Source organism: Excalfactoria chinensis, chromosome 2 (genome assembly GCF_039878825.1).
Source record: "Excalfactoria chinensis isolate bCotChi1 chromosome 2, bCotChi1.hap2, whole genome shotgun sequence".
Taxonomy (NCBI): Eukaryota; Metazoa; Chordata; class Aves; order Galliformes; family Phasianidae; genus Excalfactoria; species Excalfactoria chinensis.
The window spans coordinates 129,537,820-129,554,058 of NC_092826.1; the positions used below are offsets into that span (position 1 = coordinate 129,537,820).

The following is a 16,239-nucleotide window of genomic DNA, read 5'->3' on the forward strand; positions in this document are numbered from 1 at the left end:
TGTGTATGTTGGTGGTATTTTGTTTGGTTGGCTTTGGTTTAGCTTTAGAAGAATATGCACTGTTTCTATACTCAAAAAGAAAGCTATATTGAGTTTACAGTATGCTCTAATGAGCCTTCAAATCTTCTGGGCTTTGGATTTCTTAGTCACATATTCCTCTGGGAAACCAGACTTGTGGCTTAACTAGCTGTATCTCACTTATTAAAGGATGTTTTAGTTTGAATGTGCCTATAAATCACAGTGATGGAGAAGTGTATAAAAGAATAATGAAGTTCTCAGTTTGTTGGTTTTTTTTTCAACTCAAACCAACATTTACTTTTGTAAAATCAAAAAGCTGGGAGCATCACCAACAGTGGATTTGAAGTAGCAGAATCCATAAAAAATGAATTAAATCTCATTTATCTTAATTTGATCCTGGCTTTAGCACAGACCAAACATAGAGGAATAATGAATGAAAAAAAATTCAGTACACTTGATTTTTGATGTAAAATATTGGCAGTATTTTTAAGAGAACTGTCTCTACAAGCATTTATTTAATGTGTTCTCAGATGTAAAGAAACATTGCTTCAGGATGTCAGTCCTTCCAGGTCCAGCTGATTCTGGCTTAAAAAAATCATTTTGAGAAAATTCATTTTGAGAGCCTTGTCTTCCCAGAAGTGGCTTTCATATCCAACTCATTAGTTTGATATTTGATGTAAAAAATTACATCAAACTCTTCTTAGATGCTGCTCATTGCCCTCAAAGATACTGCTTGTCAGAAAAGTTTGGATTTGAGGTTGGATTTAGGTGGTAACAAGGTTGGTCATCTCCTTGTAGTAGATGCTGTCCTAATTTGGAAAGCGTGGCTGCTCACCCCTGGTTCTTATGATTGAAAGACACACATCCACAGCATTTCTAAGCAGCTGTGCTGTTGGCTGCCCATGATTCTGAGCAACTGCTATCAGCTAAACCCAGGGACACTGTGCAGGAATGCAACGTCCCCCACACTGATTTCAGCCTGGATATGAGGCAGGAGCTTGCTACGTGTATCTATTTTACCTTTGTTTCCTGTTACTAGTTTTTCTATCTGTTTATCATGATTGTGTCTGAGTTCATAAAGCTTTTTGTGCTGTACATGGCAGTGGAGAACTGCTCTCACAGTGTCACTGTAGTGGACTGTACTGTGGCCTGATTTAAAAAAAAAACATACAAAAACATATGTTGCTTGTTTTTCTCTACTGTTCTCCATATTCCTGCATAGAAGAGGCAGAATAGCTGAAAATGTGGTCTTGACTGTATTTTGGTGTCTGGAAATATGGAATGAGTATTTTTTGAAGAACCAGATAAGTAAATGTATCTTAAAACCAAATATATTGTCTCTGTTATCAGCAGTGATGCCTGTTCTTTCCTTATTTTACACCAGCCAAAATGCTGTGTTGCCATGGTTGCCAAATACCATTTTCCTTAGAACTTGGCTTTGGCTTGTGGAAGCAGACGGGCTGACGGGCACGACCAGCTAGATAGAATATCTTTCCCCATTACAACCATCAACAGGGACGTTGATGTTTCTGTAAGGAAAGCATATACCTTTTCATAAGGTGCTATCTTGTGTGCAAGCCACGTAGCCTGTTTTGGCTACAAAATGACTCTAATGGCTGTAGTCACACTGGTTATTGAATACTGAGAAAAATTGGTTTCCTTCACCTGTGGTGTTGGCCAAAGCATGCAAGAGTTATTTGCATAGTTGGTGTCTGGGGGTGTGTGTGCACGTGTGTATGAGAATCAGCTACCCTCCCCCTTCCTTTCTGCTTCTTTGTGCAGTTTCTCATGTTGTTCCAGGGGCGATGCAGGGAAGATGAAAGTAACAAGTTATTTTGCCATCTGTTTGGCTTTTTTCTTAGGATGGATTTTTAACAATTGAGGAATTAGGAAATGTACAGGGAAACAGCAGCTTTTAGTTTCTTTTCCCTGTCTTGGAAGAGAAGGAAATATCTAACCTCTTTCTGAATTAGAGGTGTTAATTGTACTAAAAGAATTGTGTTATTTTCATCTTCAGTTCTAGCTAGGGGAGAAACTGCCACTTATATTCACCTGCATCATGTACAAGACCAGGGAACGTCTGGGAAAATTCTGTAGTCTTCTGTGAAGCCACAATTTTGAGTAAAGGTCCAACACAAGAAATACCTGCATCGTGGTTGATGTTAGGATAGTTAATAGGGTGAGGAGGACTGTCATGATCATAATATGCTGGGAATCAGTCCTGTAGGGGAAATGGTTACCAAATTTACATTCACTGTTGTTTAGAAAGTACTGAGTCATGGACTGAATCAACAGATGAATTGATTTTTATGTATCTGTGAATTTATTTGATGTGATACGCAGCCGTGATGGTAAAGGCACACCGCTAACTCTTGTATGAGTTCAGTGTTTAAGTAAACATCCCAGGGAGGTGGCAGTGGCATTCTGCTGGGAAGTACATGTGCCACTGAGAGCCTGCTATTGCCCTGTATATCATGAACAGCAGAGAGACAGTAGTCCATTTCTCTTATTTCTCTTTCCTCTAACCTGCCCCTAAATGGGGCACCTTCTGCTTTGAAGGGCAAAAAAGGCATCATCTTGCTCATTCATTCTTTTCTTGTTATGCCGTATGGAACCTGCATGTAGCGTGAATCCAGTTATGTGTGACACAGTTGACAAATTCACTACTGTCAAGGCAAATCATCTGGTATCGACTGTCCACCTCTAGAATTTGTATAGGTCTCTAACAAATCACGTAAGATGCCCAGAGCTGAACATGCAGGAATGTCACCATCAAGTATCACAAACTTGACCATGAAATCAAAGGAATTATCTGTCCTGAATCAGTAGCTGTGTGTAATGTTTCTCACACCACTTCAAAAACAATGATGGTGTTTGTAGTTTTAAGTAGCCTTCTGGGGAGAATTAAGTTCATAGCTTCTTGGGAATTGGGTTCTCTTTTAAATGTTCCAGGAACTTTTTTTCTGCTCTTCTGAGGACAATGCTAATTTCAAGAGGAACATACATTTAACAAACCACAGGAAGTTTTGTGTTTGTCTGAATACTTAACTTTGCCAAGCAACCTGCCAATTACACCGCATTGTTTTCTTATGGGGAAAATGTATTTTTCTTATTGTTGACTACATGGAAACAGAACTTCATTCTGTTTCTCTTTTTATGTAAGAATCTGAACAGCTTTATAAAACTTGTAGAAATGTTGATGGCCTAAAATGTCACTTAAACTGGGAAAAGGAGGCAGAGTGAGTGTTGAGATGAATTGTTCTTCTCTCCAGGTGACCTTTGTTTTACGTTGTGATTTGTTAAAGATTTTTTTGAAATAACAGCAGTTCTTTATGGCGAGGAGTTACTAGTCTCTTTTTTTCCCCCTTGTATTAAGACTATCATAGGACCATTAATATTGCTGAACATACAGAGGAAATATGTGGGCTTCTGTTGTTTTTTCAGTTGTTTTTTTTCCTGTTAGACACAGAGCATGCACTACATGACAGGCATTATATTTGTGGATGTCAGCATTAAGGTTATATAATTTTTAGGCATGATTTTTTTTTAAACACAATTGCTCTTTAAGCAAGGGGAGAACCCGTTGTCTTAGCAAAACATGTTTATTCTCAGAAGGAAAATGCACTTTAGCGTGTTGTACATCTTTTTATTGCCTAACCTGCCTTTTTCTTTTTGTGTTTAGTTGCTATAACTCCAGGTGGTACAATCCAGATTTCTAATCCACCTTCTGATGGTGCCCAGGGACTGCAGACGTTAACAATGACAAATTCAGGAGCTCCTCAGCCAGGTGCTACCATTGTGCAATACGCAGCACAGTCATCTGATGGTACACAACAGTTTTTTGTTCCTGGAAGCCAACTTGTTGTTCAAGGTATAGTTTATTAGTCTACTGCATTTTCCTTTTTGTTCGTATAAAATGTTTATTCTGAATAGACTTTTCATATAGTGTTCAGAGTATTGTGCTACGAAATACTTATGTTTATGTATACCAACATGGAAGACAGTATTACAAAGAGACTGAGTTTCTCTCTTTGGGAAGGCAGCCATTTCTGTGGATCAAAAAAGCTGTGAGGAGAAAATAACAGGATAAAATTACCCTCTGCTTTTCATTTCCTTGTCCAGACTTCAAGTGACATGCTTAATTGAAGTAAAGATGCTGTTGCAACCTCATCATCTCAGTTCAGACTGTATCTCATTTAGTACAGAAAGCTATTTTGTTTTTTTCGGCAGTTTTAGTCTTTGTACAACATGGGTTCTGAAGTTACTTGAAAGATTGTAAGGCTATTTTTAGGGCAGAATTTCCTTGCAACTTTTAACTTTCTGTCATTAAAAAGGAGATCCTCTCTTGAAGCTAATTTTCTCCATCAAGAATACTTTTTAGGTTCTGTGAAATGTACACGTCAATACAGTGAATTCTTAAACCTTTCTGTAGTTTATCTAGGATTTTCTTTCTGTTCACTGTTTCCATTCATTCAGAAGTGCTGAAGGAGATAAAGAATCAAGCCTATCTTGGATTCTGACCAATGCCAAGGAAAGCAAAGTTGTGATTTTAAGTTATTTTCAGGAAACTTTGGAAATGCATACAGTGTCTTCTGTATAGAGACACTAAAATAATGGCTGCTATGGAACCAAATACTAAATAAGTATTCATGGAGTGGATAAGGGTCATTGACTACATACAGATGGATATAGAATCTTTTAGTCCAACTTCCTTGCAGTGGGTAGGGATACTTCCCACTAGAGTGGGTTGCCCAAAGTCCAGGCCTTGAACACCTCCATGGATGGGGCATCCACAGCTCCACTGATGACCTGTTCCAGTGCCTCACCGCTCTCTGTGTAGAGATTTTCTCCCTTGGATCTAATCCCAACCTACCTTGTTTTAGTCTGAGATGAATATTGAAGTCCAGGTTAAGGATTTTTTCACCCTGGTATAGATGTTTAGAGTAAGTTTTGTCTTTATGTGTCTTTTCTTTGCTATAAAGGAAGCTCAGGGTATAAAGCTAATACCTTGTAAATACTTGAACTTGTTGAGACAGTACTAACTAGTGTACCAAACCTGATTTTCTCTGTTGCCTCTGGTTAATTATTTGCTGAAATACAGTGTCTTTCTAATGCTTTCAAAAAGCATTTCAGGGAAACTTTAAGACTGTAATGTGAAGAACCCTGAAACAAAATGTTAGCCTTCACAGTGCACACAATATTGTTATATCTGCCTTAAGTGTTACCAGGAATATGTTCTTAGCAAAGCCTAAAGACCAAAAGGTTTTGTTTTGTTTTTTCTCCATTTCCCATTCTGCAAATTTCCCATTCTGGCAGTGGAACGTTTCTGAGTGTATCTCACCTGCAATGGAAGCTTTCCAAATGGATTCAGAGACGGTTACTGAATACCTGCTGTGTCTGTTTCTGGAAGCTTCTAGATAATTAAAACTGAATTGATTTGTTTTCTGTTCATGCTCAGAGAATTTCTGGAGTTTCATAGAGTCTATTTTGCCCAAACTCTGATGCTTTACTGAGGTTTACAGTTGTTGATGCTGAAGAAAAATTCTACTTGAAATATAAAGGAAAAAATATCAAAGGGAATAGTAAGTGAGCATGATCTCAGAAATGATCACAACGGAAGAGCTTCAAATTATTATACACTCTGTTGGTGCTGAAAAATCATCTGGAGCACATTAAAAAATAAAAAGGTGTGAAGACCCCTGAGAATGTTTGAGCTAAGAGAGATCTTGCTCTGATAAGCTCATATCATCAACAAACCTGAGTTACTCGTGATGGAGTGAAACTATGGGTTTAGTGGGTCCTTTCTGCGGGTCCCATTGCTTGGTATGTCAGAAATGCAGGTGTATAACTTACGAACGTTTGTTGTTATGTGCACTTGGTAGTTCCCTGTACGCCTGATATGGTGATAGTGTACATTATAATAGAAAAACAGCCTTCTGCTTAGTAAACTTTCAACTTCAACCTGTGCTTGATGTTTCTCTGAGGGCTTGTGATTAAATTGAGGGATGAATATAAAAGGGCAGAGATCCCGAGTGATCCCACTGAGTGATACTTTGGTAGCTACTGATTTACGTTCATTGGAAAAATGGGGCGGTTCTGATAGTTTCCTAAGACGAATCCAGGGTTTTTGTGCCAGCTGAAGGAAATGAAGTGTGTAATTATAAGTGAAAATGAGTTTTGGAAAGTTGCATCCAATGGTATTCTGTTGGGATCGAGGTGTGTTTTCATAACATGAAATATTTGAGAGATCCGTGGCTGGTACTTCTTGTGTGCTTCAGTTCTGATGTTCTGCTCACGTGACACTGAAGCAGTCCCAGAATGACAAGGAGAATCCATCATTGTACCGATGCTTTCATTTTTGCTGTCCTTGACGTAGTTCCACAGCTGATGAATTACCAGTCTAAATTAGTTTATCACGGACAAAGGCTTGAAAAGTGGGCTATGTTCTGTGTGCAGAAAAGTGCCTGGACTGCGGGTTTGAAGCAACAGCTTTCATAAAGCTGAGGTGTTTGTTCATTGATTTATTTTCGTAAGCCAGCCAGTTCCCTTCCACTTTCTTTTGAAAAAGAAGGGGTAAGTGAAGGGGTTGCCCTTATTCAGGGTTACTGTTCTGCCTGATGGAGCATCTGAAATCCCTGGAGCTTTATTCAGTCTCTTCTGAAGCTTTTAATTGAAATGAAACGAGTGGGCTGTGGTCTCCCCTAGAGCAGCTGTATGTAGCCTTTCATTTACGTGTTTGTTACGGCTTGTTAGGCGCTCCTGCTTTACACGGCTGTCAGAGTTCTGCCTTCTGGTGGAGCTGCTCGAACCAAAACAATCGCACGTGCCCCTTTAAAATTTTGCTGTTTGCTGTCCAATTGTGATTTAATCCTTCTGAATCATTTATGAGTTCTGGAGTCACTTTTAATTTCTGTCGGTCGGTGCTGTGAATCTTGGTCTTGTTTTGCAGCCAGCTCTGTGGTGAGTGCATTCTGTAGCTTTATGTATAATTGAAGGCAAGAGAACAAAGCTGGGCTTACAGAAATACGGAAGGGAAAAAAAAAACAAACGTTTACTGGAAAAGCAGCAGTTGTTTGGGCTGCAGTTTCAGTGAGCTGTTCCAGTGACAGAGCATATTAATGACAGTGGTAGGCAAGTGAGGTCACTGTGATGTCAGTGCTCTTGCTTGTAATCCTGCACATGCTTGCTAGTTTGGAGCAGTTCATGCTGAGCTCTGGGAGAGGAGCAGGAGAACTGTGCGTGCAGGGGCTGAGCATGGCTGTTACAGGAGATGAAACAGGTAAACGTTTTGTTAGTCTTGTACTGGGCATTGTGGCTGTTTAAGCAGTGCTTACTTTGCGTTTGTGACATTTTTCTTTTGAACTTGTTGCTGTAACTCTTTAATCTCTCACAACTGGCACAGATGGGTTCCGGCTCTGTCTGGGCAGCGTTGGGTCTCGGTCTAATTTTAACAGTTTCATTTTGGGGGAAGAAATTGGTGTGTGAGTTGTTGCACAGATTGATGCAGGTAATGAAGCCTTAATGTTTGATGGAGGATACTGTTGAAAAAAAAATCCAGCACTCTTTGAAATCCTTTAATACGGAGATAGTGGCTATGTTTGTCATTGTGTATTTTATTTTGTAGAACGGATGCTGCCTTTTTGCTTAGCAATAAACCCTGTAGATTCAGTAGCTAGAAGAGGCTCAAGCATAGCTGTAAGAGAAAGGTGTATGTTGTTACAGTGGTGTAAATATACCCTTATACTTTCCTTATAAAGGACAACTGTGAATGTAAGCAGATAGGAAAGCAGCAGTTTCAAGTATTGCAACGCCTGCGTGTTTTCTCCTCTGCTGTTGAAATGGTCTGTTCCTCCACTAATTGAGTTCAAAAGGCTGACGTCATTAGGCTTCCTGGAATCGTGTTGCAGTAGGGAACTGGAAAAGTTAAACTCCAAACAAGATACACATTGACGTCAGCCCCAAGTCATGCTGTGATTTAGTCAGTTCCTTTCTGCTTCGTCAATTGCCTCCGGCCGAGCTGTAACATTAACCAGTTTGCAGCCGATACCTACATGCTGCTCGGTGCTGGCGTCTATTTTTTTCATCAGCCTGAAGATATTTATCTTCTCTGAGTCCGTGTTTTGTGTTTTTATGCTCAGAGGAATAGTGATTCACGCCTTGCTTAGCTAGTTCAGTGGTGAATTTTAAAGCCCTCTGATAATTTAGTCCTATCATTATGACTCAGAGGAAGGGAGCATAGATACACTAATGCGCAGCATGTCTCATGTCTTTTTCTCCTGGGAAGCCACTGTAACTGGTGCAGGGATGCTCTCTAGTGTTCAGAAAGTTCTTTTCTCCTAGAGCTTGCTATTACAAAGTGTCGGATTTATTCTCTTTCTCTCTCTATATAACTTTTTTTTTAAGGCTTTTGTAATTTTTTTTTAACTTCTCAGAGCTTAATTTACAAAGGTAGCTGTGCTCTGTTTCTGTGTTTTCCTGCTAAGAACATTCTTTCTCTAAGTCTCAACTAAAAGCTGCAGTGTTCTGAAGACTCGCTTTTTCCCCTTGCAATTTTAAAGAAGAAAAAAATAAAAGGAAAGGACAATGTGGGTCGATATGCCAGGGGAAATGCACCAATTCCAGGTCGGTTAACATGCTCAGCCCTATATCTGGTGTGCAGCAGTGCCTTTAAAGCCCCATGCAGTTTCATTAGAAATGGACACTGATCTTACAGACATGTTGGCCTGGACCAAGGTGTGGGTTTTTGTCTCATATGCAGACATGGAAGGTACCCTTCTATGTAGTACGTCTATATAATAGACTTAAACAGTATGAATTTTTTAAGGGTATTTTGTCCTTCCTTTTTAAAGTCTGTTTTGTCTCTACTACAGTCTATTTGAAGTGAAACAGTATTTTATTGTAATGTTTAAAGCCATTACAAATAATTTTGCATAATTAGAAATAATCACTTCGCAATATATATAATTTACTTCCTTGTAAAACAAATGTTAGTGTGGTGGTCTGTAGCACCAAAATAATTATCTATCTGTTACCACACCTGTAGATTCATAAGCGAGGCAGTGGTTAGGCAGGGCTGGGCACTTTGGAAGCTGGTCAAACTACCGATGCACTGTTTTGGTGCTTACTGTGTGCTTGCTGATCACAGCTTAGATAGGGGCTTACTTCTCTGAGTGTGCGGTAGGTACTTTATGGCAGTCCTTAGAGCACCAACAGTAAGTGCTGTTGGCGAACATCCGAGAGGAGTTGAGGCACAGGCAGCAAAGCAGCTGGTGCTGCCAGGTGGAAGTGACCTGGGTTATCAGTCTTTCCCCGTGACCTGATCTACAAAATGCTTCACTTTGATTTTTAATGAGATCCTTTTCCTTTTGTGAAGAAAGGTAGAGAAAGGTAGTTCATTCAGTAGTGTTTATGAAATGCATGTAATGTGGAGAGCGAGCCTAGAGGGTCTCTAAAATTCCATTTTTGTTAATACCAAGCTGAAGTTATGTTTCCTTGACATAGCTGGGGCTGCTAGCAGATGGGGAGGACTCACAGCAAGGGTTAAGTCATTCAGTGATACATGAGAAGACCGAGGCTGCTGGGCCATGCTCCAAGGCTGTCCTCCACCGAGTTCTTTGCCTGCCCATTCCCAGCAGATCAGATCCCTGCTGCAGCTGAGCTGACAGCTCTGTGCCCCTGTGACCTGCTGGGCTGCAGTGGGGGGGGGGGGCAGAGGAAGGCTGCTGAAGCGGATGGGGGGTTGAGACGTGGCTGTGACTCAACACAGTGCATAAACTTTAAAAGATGAATAGTATATAGATATATACATTTTTAAGTTGAGGATTTGGATTTGGTTCATTTTTTTTTCTCCTGATGTTCAGTGATGTCTCTTTACTGCTCTACCTGCCAGCCTCCTCCAAACTGTTTTTGTCTGCTCGCAGCAGGGGGTTGGAGCTAATTGATCTTTAATGCTGCTTCCAACCAAGCCATTCTGTGGTTCTCTGATTTTATTTTTGTGATTTTTTTGCTGACCCTTTAGTACTGCTTTACGTCTGAAATGAGTATAGCAGCCCCTGGAATGCTGTTTTATATTTAATTGTTTTTATGACAGAAGTGGACGTTGTGCTGTTTGATGATGTGAATTACTTAATGGGCAAATACTTGCTTAAAATTTTAGGGGTATACATTTTTTGACTTATTTTTTTTTCTATGTCAGACAAGACAGGTACTTAGGATGCCTGTCTCATAGTGCTTGAAAACTGAAACACATAGTGCAGGAACAAAGTATTTTAGAAATATAGAAATGAGGTGCATATATCAGAAAGCTGCTGAATTGCAGATCAGATTTCAGATCTACATTTAGCATGGGAGAGCTCAAAATTGGCAGGCTCAGGGGGTGAACTTTTGCACTCTACTGCATGGCTACACCTCTTCCTGTGTAACAGCCACTCCTTTCTCTTGCCTGCTAGTGCCTCAGCATCCCGTTTGTGATCCTCCTGCTCAAGGAATGTGCTCCTGTTCACTGTGTGTATGTGTTCCTTTCCATTTTGTCAGCAGCAGCTCTCACCAGTTTTCCAACTGCTGCCAGATTGCTGGTAGGGCTGGGGCTGTCACAGAAGAGGAGAAAGCTGACTCCCATGTCAGCTGTTAGAGGACAGCCATAGCGCATCACCCTCGGTGGCTGTGCCAGGAGCACCATCTTTTTGTGGAACTGTACCAATAGGAAATTAGAGTGGATGCTCTGACAGCATTTCTCTAACACTTTTCCCTGTGTTGTTTGCAAGGAGCCATGTGGAAGCTTTCACAAGCTTCATTCTGGATGGCTGGTGGGACTACATGCTGGATCAGTCTAGGTGATTCATTTTAGAGTATAGAAATGAAAGCTAATAAGATAATGCACTAAGGCAAGTTGTGATATTACAGGCCTGTGAGAAACTTCGTGTGGTAGGAATCATGGGTAACTCATCAACAGAAATCTATCTAGTGTGACTTTCGCATGGTTCTTTTTTGCCATAAAGTTTTACATGTGATTCTTTAATACAGCTGCCACTGGAGACATGCCATCTTACCAGCTTCGGACTCCCACTACTAACTTACCTCAGGGAGTGGTAATGGCAGCCTCACCAGGGGCTCTGCATAGTCCTCAGCAGCTGGCAGAAGAGGCAACGCGCAAGAGAGAGCTGCGACTTATGAAAAACAGGTAAGATCACATCATTAAAAGCTGCTGTTGGGAAAGTAAAAACCCAAGCATAACAAAAACAAAACTAAATTGATAAACTTGCATTCTAATGAAGTTATTTTCTTAAAGTCATGAGCCCTGTCTGTGATGGACAAAGGGAAGGTGAGAAATTCTTTGTCAAGCATTTCATAGACTTATAGCAATGATGAATGTTGGCCTTGTCCCCGTGGATTTTTAGTCTTAAATTATATGGTATTTCAAAAATCAGTATTGGTGTTGTTCATTAGTGGTCATTTTTGTATTAATCCAGATGTTGTTGAAAGACATTTATTTCCCACTGACAATAAAATGACCAGTATGGGCATGCTTGTCTTAAAGCATCCCAGGAAAGAATTGGTAAGAACAATATCTGAGAATCTATAATGCTGTGAGGAAGGTTTATGCTAGAACTGAATGATAATTACAGAATTTTCTATATGCCTGCCTCAGATATGTTTCTATACAGTGCTCCTGTCTGTTAGAATATTATGTGGAGTGGCTGTATATGGTTTTAATTAGTTGGCATGAAATTAACTATATACTATAACTATCTGTCTTTATATACCTGCCTTTGTCTGCATATTCTTGTTATATTTAGGAGATTTTTTTTTTCCTTTTTTAAATGCACAGCCACTTCTGTCAATGGAAATGAGATTAATGCCTCAGGAAAAAGTAGTTTGCTATGCAGATCTCTAGTACATTGAATAGCCATTTGCCTTATGATTTAATTCATGGTATTGCTTTGCTCTCATGCCTGTTCTTACTTAAAATTGCTCACAGGGATTGCTGCATTGTTGTGCTCCCCCTTGTTTTCCACTCTTATGTTTTTAAAGCTAGTCTCTATTCTGTCTCTGAAAATAACTGTACTGCAAAGTTTTGTTCTCACAGTTTGAAAATTTGAGTAATTCCAAAACATTTGAGGAGTGGAATCTCATTGCATATAAAATTTCTTCTATAATTGAATGCTTTTTTGAGACATGCTTCTGAAAATGCTATCTAAAGTCTGTAGTCCTCATTCTGAGAATACTGTCTAAAGTCTTTGGTATAACAGAGTTCTGAGTGGAGCTATGGGAATGGCTGTGGGCTGCCATTTGCCTACAACAAAAAGTCACTGTTTTGTGTCCAGGTGGACAGTTCAAAATGCTGGCATACTGTAGCTATTTGGTCTTCTAGTGTAGATTGCTACATTATGGTCATAAACTACATCAAGTTTTAAATGTGGCATCTAGCTTTTCATCTGAAGGAAGTAGAGCTCAATTTGTGTTTTCTGAAAGTAAATTCTTTGAGTTTGAATGTAAGATTTTGAATGTGGAGGTTGTTGTCCTTGTAGATGCACAGAATGGAGTGTGACTGAAAAAGGAAGCTCTGCTTTCAGTCTTGTTACCTGCAATTCAGGTCAATATGTCATCGTTTACTGTACTTTCCACAGTTCTTCTGTGCATTAAGCCATCATTGTATTTGTTGGTGATGAATTTGTGTCTAGTTGTTTTCATTGTTTTCAATTGCATTTTAACCATGTTATTGCTTATGGCTGTTACATGCTGTTCTGTTTGTGCGATCCAACAGTTGGTGGTGGTGGTTGTTGTTATTGTGGAACCACAGGGATTGCAGGTAATTTCATTTATCCAGTCTTTGCCATACTGTGGCTGTTCCTGTAGTCATTTGCCTTGTATTGGTTCCAGGGAAGCTGCCAGAGAATGTCGCAGAAAGAAGAAAGAATATGTCAAATGTCTTGAAAATCGTGTGGCTGTGCTTGAAAACCAAAACAAGACTCTCATTGAGGAACTCAAGGCCCTCAAAGATCTTTATTGTCATAAAGCAGAATAACTGTCTTTCATTTGGACCTTGTTTATTATGAACTTTAATCAAGGCATGAGAGGAAGCAATTCTACAGATTGCCATATGAACTTGAGAAAGAGACACTTGAGGCCCTTGTGGAATCCCAGTTTTGCTTAATGTTTTCAGACATATTTGGGAGATGCTGCAAAATTTGGAATTCAGTTGTAGTCTCCCTACTCTGCTGAGCTTTCTAATAGCATGCAAATGGCTTTTTGTTTGCACTTTTTACTTCTGCTTTTTGCAGGGAAGCTGCTAAAGAATGTCGACGTCGGAAGAAAGAATACATAAAATGTCTGGAGAGTCGTGTTGCAGTGCTAGAAGTTCAGAACCAGAAACTTATAGAGGAGCTTGAAACCCTTAAAGACATTTGCTCTTCCAAAGCAGATTAGTAAAAATATTTATTATACTGTGAACTGACCTAAAATATGTCCGGTTGCTTTATAAGGCAATACATGGCCAACATGAATTATGGCTTTCTCTGTGTCATTTATATTATATTCCAACTTCTAACATTCCCAAAATGCTTTCCTGCTTTTTGTCAATTCATAGCTCTGCTTACAGATTTTCCACGTTCCACCTTTCCACCTCCCAAGGAGCCAAATGGTTTCACAAAAACAAAAGAAGTATCAAAGTGAAAAAAACCATGATTTCTAAGAGCTGTTTCTTTGCCATATATTTACATGCTACTTTTTACATGTACTGCTAGTGTTCTGCACATGCAAAATATTTTACAGCTGTTTCAAATGAATCGTAAATATAATGCATCCGGTAATACGAGAAAAATCAAATAACTCAAGGTATCTCAGGAAAGAGTTTATAAAAGAATGTTATGATTACATGTATGTATTAGCATACTGGTCTACAAATGATTTTATGACATATTTTTATATTAGTTGCTTTGTGGAAAGAAAAAGTATTGTATTGCTATCACTGAGTGCCATGGCTAAAGATAGTTTTTAATAGAATGATGTTGTTTAACCTGTGTAGTGTCTGATTTCCTTTAAACATCTGGTTATTGGCGATGCTTTTAAACCTGTGAGAGTTTGGAGGGGGAAGAAGAGAACAGAAACTCCCTGACATGATGCTGAGTATATTGCAGGTATCTGAAAATGTCTGTTACGTGGCTGCTGCTCACTTATATTTCCTGTAGTCTGTGAAACATTTGGTTTATTAGAAGTCTATGTATAAAAATTCAACTTTGCATCCTGAATAATTGAGAGATTCTGGAGGGTTGTAGGCAGTTACCTGTACTGAAGGCTGATGGCGTAGTTCTTTTTACACTTTCTGCAGCGTACCAAAGGGGAGTAAAGGTCACCTAAGGAAGGAAGCTTTCCAATGAAGGGTAGCTGTCTACTGATTCATGGGGTTCCAGAATAACCTGTAGGTGAGAGCTGAAGTTTTTGTTTTTTTGTTTTTGTTTTTTTGTTTTTTTTTTAATAAAATTATGCTTAAGCCAGATTACAGTTTTGGTAAATGCGGTGATGCAGCTGTTCATTTTGTCAATTGCTTCTGAGTTTTTGTTTATTTCAGAAATAATCTAATGCTTGTTAGCCTGTACAGTCTTTGAGCAGAGTATTTGGGAGCTTTGCTGGAACTAGGAGCACCATTGCCAGTGCTCGGATCCTGCTTAAATGGGGATATGCATACGTTGAAGCAGGGGGAAGGAATTCTGCCATTACTAAACTCACTATGATTTCTTCACTTAATTGAAACTGACTTTACATTTAACCCAGTTCTTCCTTATACTGCTTGGGGTGTGTGGAGGGGCACATATTCTTTTAATTTAAATCTTCTTTTCTGGCACTTTCCCAAATTACTCGAAATAAACAGGATAACTTTCTCAAAACCTTTGGAAAATGCCATTGGGTACTTCAGTGAGACTATCTGTAAGAAGAGGTCGTGTCTCTCTTTTCTTGCGGCTGCAGCAGCTGATTAAGGAAGGAAGCAGACTGGCTTTTGGACCCATGGGGCTCTGCTTCAGGTCTGTAACCAAAATGAAGTAAAATGTGAAATATCTTCTTCACTGTGATAACTCATCCTAAGGACTAAAGTCAGTGGAAGTGTCAATGTGTCTGTTGAAGATGGAGGATAGGATGAGTACGGGCTGTTACAGGTCTATTTTGTGGCCTCTGGCCTCAACAGAAGTGTCCAATGAATTGTTTGTGGCTCTGTCACTGGAATGTGTTTTCTATTACAGGTAGGCATTGTTCCCACCTCTCTCAAGGAACTTGGAAACTAACTGGAAGAAAACTTGGGCATCTACTTCGTATCCATGTGGTCTACAGTAATTTTTTTTGCTAATGCTTTTAAAACAATTAATATGTGTTTTTTATTTAAGTTCTTCAGGGGAGCTGAGGAGAAGGCTCTGTCAGTAACTGAACTGAACTGAAGTGTTCTCGGTGTGAGTTAGGTCATTCTGGAAACTCCATTTCATTTATTTATCTCTACCAGGAAAAAGTATCCTGTTTCGGAAAAGTCCTCTGCACAAAACCTGGCTCTTTTAGACTACAGCTAGGAAAAAAATACTTGACATGTTATTCCGTCATTTGAAGTAATTTGGCCTGATAAATCATTGGTGTTGATAGAATTACCAAAACACTTCTGTATTTCAGTCTGAGAATGCATGAGTTTATTGGCGGGTAAGAATATTTATGTTTGGTAAATTAGAACCAAGGTGCAACTTGTGGCAAAGGAAATAGACTTGCAAATGAGCAAAGGAAAGCCTGCAGAAATGCCAGGGAAACAGGGATCTGTTGTCAAACTGACACTGGAAAAGTAGAGTACTTAGCAGTACATCCAGTTTTGTGTTAAGAAATGTGCAGTGAAAACTTTGAGAGTTCCCTAAGGGGAGATTTGAAGGAGAGCTCAAAGTGCCCCTGGTGTTTGTCAGAGAAACAATACCAAAGTACATATGTGAGAAGGGACTGCTGGAACCCGGGTCTCTGTCCGAGCAATTGCAGTAGTAGGGTTTATGAATGAGTTCAGATTGTAAGGAAACAAAATATCCATGACTGCTGTGGTGCACACCCAGGACTTGCCTTCTATACTCATTTTAATTCTTCAGTTCTCTGTTGAACCAGGTTGAGAGGAAGAAAGAAAATGGAAGGAAGATTAGATCTCATCAGTACTTTGTTGTTGCACAGCAGTGTAGGAAAGCATGTGTGAGCCCAGTGGGTTTGAACACT

General features: G+C 39.5%; 1 protein-coding gene across 8 annotated transcripts in view; it reads left to right on the forward strand.

Annotated features, from left to right (window-relative positions):
- Positions 1 to 14,896, forward strand: part of CREM (cAMP responsive element modulator) — a 31,506-nt gene extending 16,610 nt beyond the window's left edge. Inside the window, exons 5-7 of one of the 8 annotated variants that reach the window (XM_072328641.1) lie at positions 3,701 to 3,889; positions 11,041 to 11,197; positions 12,898 to 14,028. In XM_072328641.1, the coding sequence (XP_072184742.1) occupies positions 3,701 to 3,889; positions 11,041 to 11,197; positions 12,898 to 13,042 (491 nt within the window). In that variant the 3' untranslated portion in view covers positions 13,043 to 14,028. Of the gene's footprint in view, positions 1 to 3,700; positions 3,890 to 6,792; positions 7,298 to 11,040; positions 11,198 to 12,897 lie in introns of those variants that run through there. The other 7 variants (XM_072328642.1, XM_072328644.1, XM_072328645.1 and 4 more) reach the window with 7 other exon arrangements.
- The last annotated feature ends 1,343 nt before the right edge of the window (positions 14,897 to 16,239 follow it).